A 10,535-nucleotide genomic window follows, 5' to 3' on the forward strand; every position below is an offset into this window, starting at 1 on the left:
TGTGAATTTGTGAAAACGGTGACGTCATGAACATGTATTACGTGTTCAGTCTATAGGTGAGTAGTGTTTCTTTACAAAGTGATATCGACACCTACTGGCCTGGCATGAATAATACAGCATTTTTAGTTGTTTTCGCAGATCCATGTGAAAGTGGATTATTTTGACAACGTTGTCATCTGTACACGGAAAATGCAAAGGAAAAACATTTCTGTTTTTAGTACATCGTTATCGTGTAAACATTATAACCCTTAATCACTCAAGATGTCAGCAGAGGTTGATTAAACAACTCCACAAACAGCACTAAAGCTTCACTTATTACTAACCAGTTTGATTTTATTTCTGTCATATGTCTACAGAAGTTCTTATTGAGATTAACAAGTAAAACCAACATCAAAAAACAACAACAGCAATAAGCAGATATGACCAGGAGTGAAAAAAAAAAAAGTTAAGAGATACCCTTAAACTTTACTTTTTTTTTTTTTTACACACCTTCAGAATAACCAAATCAAGTCCAGCTTCGTGTGTGTGTGTAGACAGATAATTTTGTAAAAGTTACAAAAATCTCATTACACTGATAAGAGAAAATTCAAATGACTTCATCAATCATTTATAGTTATAGTCAATAAGTGACAGTTTTTCACCTTTCTTAGGTATCAGTCTAGGGACAGACCAACAAACCCACCACAATCCCCAGTGAGTCTCATTGTTTTTGTCACTGTGGGTTTCTTGAAAAAGCTTGGACTTAAACTTTTCATATTAAGCCATTTTTATTTACCCTATTCCTCAGACCATTCACAGTGTCTAATGTCTTTAAATACGGACCACTGGACCACTCGGATTATTAATTTTAAAACATTTGAAAAGCAAGTAATGGAAAGATTGCGTTCAGATTATGAATACTAAATCAAACCCGTATTAATTACAGCGTAGGATGTGCACGCTAATGTGAAAGTTTACTAAAATTAGCAAAAACAAAAAATTGTCAGTCAGGATGGTTAACTGATTCTTTTTTTACCAAGGGGTCAACCATATGTTTGGTTTGTTTGGAAACGAAATCTGTAATTAAAGATTTTAATGTAAATTGCCATTACACCACTGCACTCCTCACAAAATCCGCTTTTCCACCGTTGGGCCGAACAGTTCTAAGAATGGTAAGTATTGGAACGGTTCCAGTTGTATTTCCACTTGAGCCTGGTACGGCACGGCAAGATTACAAACCATTCTCCGCCTGGAATTAGCCAATCGTGCCGAACCGTGCTGCTTGAATGCGAGAAGTGACTTTGTCGCTCAGGATCGGTCACTTGTCTGTTGCCTGGCTGCCAGTTTCTCCGTAGCTTGCTAAACATGCTATTTGAGCAACATGAACACAAATTAATCATACAATTAAAAGAAATAAATGATCATCCTACATAATGCTGTCAGTATCGTGTGTAAACTCTTGCGTTTAACAAACTCAAACAAAAGATTCCCATTTGTATTAGCATAATTGCGCAAGTTTTATAGTTAATAAAATCTTTAAAAACAAATTGCATTAATTATACATTGATTTCCCTTAAAGGTGCCATAGAACGTCCATTTTACAAGATGTAATATAAGTCTAAGGTGTCCCCAGAAAGTGTCTGTGAAGTTTCAGCTTAAAATAACCCATAGATTTTTTTATTATACCATGTTTTAACTGCCTATTTTGGGGTGGGAGGAAAAATGCGCTGATTTGGTGTGTGTACTCCTTTAAATGCTCGTGCTCCCCGCTCCCAAGCCCGTGACTCCATTAAACATTGCATAAATACTATAGAAGTTCACAATATAACTCTCAAAATGGATCTTTACAAACTGTTTGTGATGTAGCATATCAAATCACGTAAGTATGGCATATATTGTGTGGATGTTTGCTAAAATTTGATTCTGAATGAGTTTGATAGTGTGCTGCACGGCTAATGTGGCTAAAGCTACACACTGTTGGAGAGACTCATTAAGAATGAAGATGCGGTTATGAATTATACAGACTGCTAGCCTTTTTGGGTTAAAATAACGGCATTGCTCTGGTGTCCGTGAATACAGTAAGAAACAATGTTAACTTTAACCACATTTAACAGTACATTAGCAACATGTTAACGAAACATTTAGAAAGACAGTTTACAAATATCTGCTGGGTCATTTGTTAAAATGAAATGAATCCACATGATGTTTGTCATTTGCTGTGATAAGCAGTTTAAATTAATGCAATGAATGAGTGCTAAAATGAGTGTTGTCTCTGATTGTGTCTTTATAGTCCATGTGGACTGGAAATATGTGGCCATTTATTTCAGTGTTGTGACATTTCTAAGTCAAGCAGAATATTAAATGAGATAAAAGTAGTGTACTTTACTTTTATCTCATTTAATAGGTTAAGTATGTTCAGCCCAACCCATCAAACTGATGTCATCAGAGATGAACCACCATTCAAGGTGGGAAACAAATTTTCACATTTTGATTAAAGATTACAAGAGAAAAAAAAAAAAAAAATCTGTGGATTAACTTGCACTGTACAGATTAATTGTTCAAGACTGGTAATGTGGCTTAAGAAAGTAAATGGGCAGAAAACACTTGATACAGACAATGGTGGACTTATGTTTGTGAAAATGAGAAATTGTCTTGTTTTGCTCCTGCATCCCATTAAACTGCATTTATGACCAAAAAAAAAAAAAAAACTGATACAGATGTCATAACAATCTAACAAATAAAGGCACACAGCTTGTCTTCTGTTTCTGTATAATTAGTGCTATCAATTGGAAAATTCTGAACAATGCAGAATTGCAGAATTAGAGGGGGTGTTTTTTCTGATTAATTGTTCAGTCCTATGAGAAAGACAAGGTAACAAAACATTCGGGACTTTACTTAAAACATTCTGGTCTTAAGCGCCGTTTGCCCACCCCTAATGCCACTCCTTCCTGTGGCTATTTATAGTGTACATCTTTAAAAATGGGGAAAACTAACATGATTACTTACTGTTGCAGATTATCTAGCTGTATGGTGACAGAGGAAGGTTGTGCTGCTCTGGCATCAGCTCTGAGTTCAAACCCTTCACACCTGAGAGAGCTGGATCTGAGCTACAATCACCCAGGAGAATCAGGAAAGAAGCTGCTCTTTGATACACTCAAACATCTGGACAAACTCAAGTATGTTGAACTGTAACAATTATGGCTGCCCCTAATAATCGGCTAAATGTTAGTCGACAATAAGAGGCTTAGTGAACCAAAATGTTATCATAATATAGGGGGAGATCTGTTGTTTTGGAATTTAAAAGGTTTTCTGGTATGAGTTTTTGGGGTTACCATTGTGCTGAAGAGTAGAGTCTGTGGTTAGGTTGACGATTGGCCAAACACCATTAGGACTATATATTACTTTATTTAAAAGTAATGGCTGTACGCTCTTTAGCACAGTGTTTTTTTTTTTTTTTTTTTGCTAAATACTTTAGTACATGCAGGTGTGCTTGTGCTTTTGTTAACAAGCTTAAAAATATCAAACATTTAGAATGTAAATAATTGTAAAATATATTAAATATATTGTTATATATTTCTATATATGTGTGTTTATACTGCACGAGTAAATATATATGCAATATATTTATACACATGCAGTACCATATTGCATGCACATCTATATGTAATTAAGTGTATTACTGAATATAAAATTGCATACACTATGATATATTAGTAAATATATTGTCATATTTTTCATATAATGAAAGTGGCAATTCCTTATGTTTTATTCAATATATTGTAATATATTAACACAATATATTATTCTGTATATTTTCAAATATACTGTTAAAACATTTAATATATTGATCATTAATATATAAGGAAATGTTTTTCTTTGAGTAAGGGATTACGAACCAGTTTGACTTTGTGTCATACGTCTACAGTTCTTATTGAGAATTAACAGAGGTTTAGATATTAATGTTTTATTGAAAATAATAGTTTAGTTTGTCTATGTTTGCTTTAGTTGGGCCATACACTGGCAGCCTCCGTAAATACCTGCAAGTACCTACATGCAAAATGACTATGACCAGAGTTTAAACTTCCGAATTCAGACAAATGTCAAGGGCTGTTGGTCAGACCTTATGTTGAGCTCAATGCATGTTTCACAAATGCACAAATGGGCACAACATGTCATTATTATATGAATAAACTGTTTACTCACTTTAATGTGCATTTGAACTAATGCAAAACTCCTCGCTAATCTGCAACTAGCTCATTAAAATTCTATGTTAATTCTGAGATTATATTCGCATGTCCGTTTCCATTCAGAATTTCTAAAATGCGCATTAAAACAGTTGGATGGAAACCTGACTGAGATTATGCATATGTGACCTCCGAATTTACAAATAAAGCACTGAGTATTGTGACGTTACGTGACATTGTTTAGCCAAGTTTTATTTTAGGTCTTTCCACGGTTGAAACACTGATTAAGCGATTACATTAGACATTATACTTTTTAGTAATTTGTACTGTTTCTTTCACCATACTTTTATTTATGCTTTAGTCATGTTTAGTTATGCTATAGCTAGTAGTCAGAGGAAAAGATGATGGAATAACATGCGGCTGATCCGAGCTGCCGCTTGAACTTGAAGGCGGCCGAATTAGGGTGCCAAAACAACATTTATTGTTTGAAATTCATGATAAAAATCAACAGAATTTGAAAGTTGAGACTTTGTTTCATATTAAAATGAACAAAGCACAAAGCTTATTGTGATTATTGAATGCCAGGCACACCTCAAATAATGTTTAGTGACTTTTTTTTTTTTCACGCATCAACAGAAAACAGCACAGACTGAAATATCAATCTTGAGAATCAATTTCAGAATCAATTAAAAACAAGAAATCGATATTGTTAATCCAGCACTAGCATCCACACAGACAGGCAGGTTTGGGAAGGTTACTTTTAAAATGTATTTCACTAGATTACAAAATACATGCTTTAAAAAGTGATCTGTAACATATTTTGTTAAATTGCCCTAGTTTTGTAACTTAAATAAATACTTTATAATACTTTGAAATACTAATAATACTATGTAACATACAACTTGGTTTTCCTCTGCATCTTATTCTATAACTACATCATTTTCCACAGTATTTCTTGAAGGAAAAAATGCAGGCAACCTTAAAAAAAACAACTGATGCAACACAATGCATTAAGATTGCTGGGGTGTGTAAACTTTTTGAATAGCACGAACAGAGTGAATTTTAATTATTTTGTCCTCTGGGAAACATGGAAGTATTCGCTTCTGAAGGGCAGTACTAAATGAAAAAAATATGATCTTTAAATAAAATATTAAACAAAATGTACACATTATCATCATCCTGTTCAAAGTTTACACCCCCTGCTCTTAATGCATTGATTCTTGAGCATCAGTAAATGTTTGAACGTATTTGAGTCACTCAATTGTCCTTAGTGTGAAAACATGGATCTCAAAATTATACAGTCGTTGTTGGAAAGGTGTTAAATATGCAGAAGATGCTGGAAAACTTGAGAATGTGCAGGACCTGGAGGATTTTTCTGAAGAACAATAATCAGTTTAACTGTTCAGGACAAACAAGGGACTCACAAACTATCACAAAACATGAAAACTGTCTTGGATCATTCAGGTCATGACAGTAAGAATTCAAGGGTATGTACATTTTTTTGAATGGGGCAATTTTTATAAATTCAGTTATTTTGTAAACATCTGTTATGCGAAATAGCTTATTGTCCATGTGAAATAGCTCTAAATATCAATGTTTGGGTCAGTGATTTCGACTCTCCAAAAGGCAAAATTTTTGGTGCATCAAATGATATAGGCCTAAGCTAAATTCTTGTCTTCACAGTAAAAAATAAACAGTAGAAAAAAAATAAGGGGCAGTTTACATGCCTCTTCTTTTGCGTGCTGAAGTTCGAGAATGGGACTTCACTTTTTAACCTTTCAGAATGCCGCAAGCGTACCCCAGGTCATGTGACAAGAACCAACCAATCAGCTTCACCCTTTCTGTAACGACTTTGAAAGTGCAGGCAAGATGGAGGAACGGCCAGTCACAGCGCTTCTATTTCTCGTCTCCATAAATAAATCTAGTAGCAGTCAGAGTTACTGTAAGGGATTTTCAGTGCTGAAAATCCATTTATCCTTTGCTGAAACTTTCTCGTTGTCATGGACAGTGCAGCTCATGGTTGCTTAGCAACGGCGGAAAGAAGGAGAAAGCGGCACGGCCGATTTTAGGCGCGACATGTGAACGGCCCCGAATCCCTGTCAGAAGATACCAGTCTTCTATCAGCCAGAGAGTTTGACTCAGAAAGCCAAGGAAGAGCAGAAGGATTACGTTACATCGACCTCAGCGAGACGCGTCATTTGACGTCACTTTTCAAGATGTCGGCATGTGAACGTGACGTGTGATGACGAACTCACTGAGGTCTGAAGTGGGACATTTCATTTGGGATATTCCCACGTCCAGCCTCTTCTGGAGCGAAGCATTAGTCTGACTAGTACAAATCCAAGTGTTATTTTACCACAGAAACAACAATGAGAAACTTCACAACATCGTCCTGTTAAAAACCTTGAAATGGAGACATTCTCTAACTCAAACATCCCTTCAAACCACACAATCATACGATTAAACAATAGAAAGTAAATATTAAGTAATATAAATTATAAAAACATAAAGTTACAAAGTAATAATAATTATAATAAAGTTATGAATAATTATTAAATAATAAAAAATGTAAATCTGTTTTCTAGTGTGGATCACAAGAGTTAATGATTTCATCAGGACTATACAAATGCAACTCACATGTCAGTATTCTGATGCTGAGAAATGGCTTCATTTCACTACACGGTTGCTAGGGTGTTCTGTGTGGTTACTAGGGTGTTCTTTGTGGTTACTAGGGTGTTCTTAGTGCTTGCTAGGTGGTTGCTAGGGTATTCTGGATTTTTGCTAAGGTGTTCTAGGTGGTTGCTAGGGTGTTACTAGGTTTTTTTGGTTGCTAAGGTATTCTGGGTAGTTGTTAGGCAGTTCCTTGTCAGTTGCAAGGGAGTGAGTACTAGGTGGTTGTTAAAGCATTGCTAGGGTATCCTGGGTGGTTGCTAGAGTGTTGCTATACAGTTGCTAGGGTGATTATAGTGGTTTCTAGGGTGTGGCTAGGCGGTTGCTAGGGTGTTCTGGGTGGTTGCTATAGAGTTGATAGGTCACTGCTAAGGTATTCTGGGTGGTTGCTAGGGTGTTCTGTGTGGTTGCTAGGTGGTTACTAGGGTGTTCTGAGTGCCTGCTAGGTAGTTGCTATGGTATTCTGGGTGGTTACTAGGCAGTTGCCAGGGTGATTTTAGTAGTTTCTATGGTGTGGCTAGGCAGTTGCTAGGGGGTTCTGGGTGGTTGCTATGGAGTTGCTAGGTCACTGCTATGGTATTCTGGGTGGTTGCTAAGGTGTTCTTGGTGGTTGCTAGGGCTTTGCTAGGCAGTTGCTAGGGTGTTCTGTGTGGTTGCTAGGATGTTGCTAGGGCATGGCTAGGTGGTTGCTAGGATGTTCTGAGTGATTGCTATGGCATTGCTAGGCGGTTGTTATGGTGCTCTGGGTGGTTGCTAGGCCATTGGTAGGTAGTTTGCCAGGTGTTCCAGGTGGTTGCTAGGGTGTTACTTTGCGGTTGCTAAGGTATTTTAGGTGGTTACTAGGAGTTGCTATGCATTTGCTAGGGTAACCTGGGTGGTTGCTAGGATGTTGCTATGTGGTTGCTATGTGTTACAGATAGTTGCTATGGATATTTTAATACATCAGTACGATAATCTGGTTATGGCTTTTCATGTTCCTGTACGGTTGCTAGGGTGATCTGAATGGTTGCTATGGTGACCGAAGGGTTAAACTTACAGACTGAATCAATGAGAATCTGTGATGATCTTTATTGATCCTCCTAAAAAAAATAATAATGTGAGATTCAGAGACGATAATAGTGAGGAAAACACCACTAATAATAATAATAATGATAATAATAATAATAATAATGTGTGTGTGTGTGTGTGTGTGTTTCTAGTGTGGATCACGGAGGAGAGTTCAGGATTACAGCAGGAATACACAAGTGTAAGTCATCAATCACACAGTTTGAGTGTTTGTTGTTGTAAATGTTGTTGTTGTAAATGTTGTTCTTGTGTTCAGACGCCTGTGATCTCACACTGGATCCAAACACAGCACACCCTGAACTCGTTCTGTCTGAGGAGAACAGGAAGGTGACGCGTGTGGAACAGAAGCAGTCGTATCCTGATCATCCAGAGAGATTTGATGAGTGGAATAATCCTCAGGTTCTGTGTGGAGAGACTCTGACTGGACGCTGTTACTGGGAGGCTGAATGGAGTGGAGAAGCTGTAATATCAGTGGCTTATAAAGGAATCAAGAGGAAAGGAGGAGGGAGTGACTGTGTGTTTGGACGTAATAAGAAGTCCTGGAGTCTGAACTGCTCTCATCACAGATTCACTGTCTGTCACAATAATAACTCCACTGTTGTATCTTCTGCTCGTTCAGTCAGTAAGAGAGTAGGAGTGTTTGTGAACATGTCGGCCGGCACTCTGTCCTTCTACAGCGTCTCTGACACACACACTCTCACACACTTACACACATTCAACACCACATTCACTGATGAACCCCTCTGTGCTGGATTTAAACTTTATAGTGTTAACTCTTCAGTGTCTCTGTGTGACATTAAACAACACACACACTGACTGACACACACACACACACACACACACACACTGACTGTAAAAAAATTAATTATGCGTAATTACACTAATTATGCGTGTAACACAGTTGATCTTTGACTGTTATTTCCATTAAAGCTGAACGTTTGTCTCTCTGTGCTGTCGTTCATTTCAGTGTTTTACATGTTTTGTTGTTTTAATGTTCAGTTTCAAACACTTTATGAATCTTCATCAAAAGAGAGTTTGGATTGAATCTAATACAGAGGAACTGTTGAGCAGGAAAGTAAACGAGTCTGTGACAAATAATAATATATAATATAAAGAAATAAAGAAGTATTCTCACTCGTATTACTATGAATGGGAGAAAGTTCAAATTAAAGAGCCAATCAGTGACTGATAAAGTCATCGCATCACTGCAGCTGCTGGAAGCTCCGGTTGCTATAGAAACAGTCAGTGTTCTGCACACTTTTTTAACACTATTTGAGCAGAAGAAACCACATTTATGACGCAGTTGTTGTCAGATTTCATTGGTGATTTCAAATATGAAATTTAAACAACACACACACACGACACACATCTGGATTTAGCAGAGAGAATCACAGTCTTCAGGAGGAAGAAGTTTCTTCAGTCAAAGAGTTTTTCTGTGTTTCAGTCTAACAATCTTCACACACACATTCACTGATGAACCCCTCTGTGCTGGATTTGGTGTTTATTATTCTAACTCTTCAGTGTCTCTGTGTGACATTAAACAACACACACACTGACTGACACACACACACACACAACTGATTATTCAAACTCTTCAGTGTCTCTGTCACATGAAACAACACACACATACACACACTGACTGACACACACTCACACACAACTGACTGACACACACACTGACTGACACACTTACACAGACACACACACACAACTGATTATTCAAACTCTTCAGTGTCTGTCACATGAAACAACACACACAGGCACACACACACACAACTGACTGACACACACTCACAGACATACACACACACACACACTCATTCACACACAGACACGCACAACTGATTATTCAGACTCTTCAGTGTCTCTGTGTCACATTAAACAACACACACACTGACTGACTAACAGACACACATTTAGTTGCTGTTCTTGTTGTTTCTTCTCTCTCATGTGTTTTCTGTGATCATTGTATAAACTCACTGTCTGAAGCGACTTCACTGTTTCCTCTTGTGTTTGTGTGTCTGAATGTTTGTTGATGTTGGTTTGAAGATCATCTTGTTGATCACATCAAGAATATCAACAGAATGTTGTCAGATTTGTTTTCTTTTTGTAAATATATTTTACTCTGGTGATTTTGTAGGGATGAAGACGAGCAGCCGAGTTTCCAGAAGGTTTGAATGGAAAATGTTGAACTTGTATTAATACATGTATAACGCAAGTGTAGTACATGAATATGAGATAAATTCACTAAAAGATTTTCACCCCAAAATCAAAGTGAAAAATAAGAAATTATATTTTGCTTGTAATGTTGTGAAATATCAAAATAACTGTTTTCTATTGTAATATATTTTTTAAATGTCATTTAGTCCAGTGATGTCAAAGCTGAATTTTCAGTCTTCAGTGTCACATGATCCTTCAGAAATCATTCTATGATGATTTGCTGCTCAAGAAACATTTCTTAAAACAGTCATGTTGCTTCATATATTTGTAACATTGTAAAAGTCTTTGCTGTCACTTTTGGTCAATTTAATGCATCCATTATGAATATATGTATTACTTACAGTACTTATAAGGGTTATAAAGGCACTTTCTGAATAATACACTTTTCTTGACCCCAAACATTTGAATAGTTTGTGT

The 10,535-nt window shown here is 36.7% G+C and overlaps 1 protein-coding gene across 8 annotated transcripts in view; it reads left to right on the forward strand.

The window, feature by feature from the left end:
- LOC127508047 (NACHT, LRR and PYD domains-containing protein 3-like) overlaps window positions 1-8,845 on the forward strand; it is a 38,431-nt gene extending 29,586 nt beyond the window's left edge. For all 8 annotated transcript variants that reach the window (XM_051885579.1, XM_051885580.1, XM_051885582.1 and 5 more), the window contains 3 exons: window positions 2,994-3,155; window positions 8,033-8,079; window positions 8,155-8,845. In XM_051885579.1, the coding sequence (XP_051741539.1) occupies window positions 2,994-3,155; window positions 8,033-8,079; window positions 8,155-8,714 (769 nt within the window). In that variant the 3' untranslated portion in view covers window positions 8,715-8,845. The remainder of the gene's footprint in view (window positions 1-2,993; window positions 3,156-8,032; window positions 8,080-8,154) is intronic.
- Window positions 8,846-10,535: the final 1,690 nt, after the last annotated feature.

This window comes from Ctenopharyngodon idella, chromosome 3, assembly GCF_019924925.1.
Source record: "Ctenopharyngodon idella isolate HZGC_01 chromosome 3, HZGC01, whole genome shotgun sequence".
Lineage (NCBI taxonomy): Eukaryota > Metazoa > Chordata > Actinopteri > Cypriniformes > Xenocyprididae > Ctenopharyngodon > Ctenopharyngodon idella.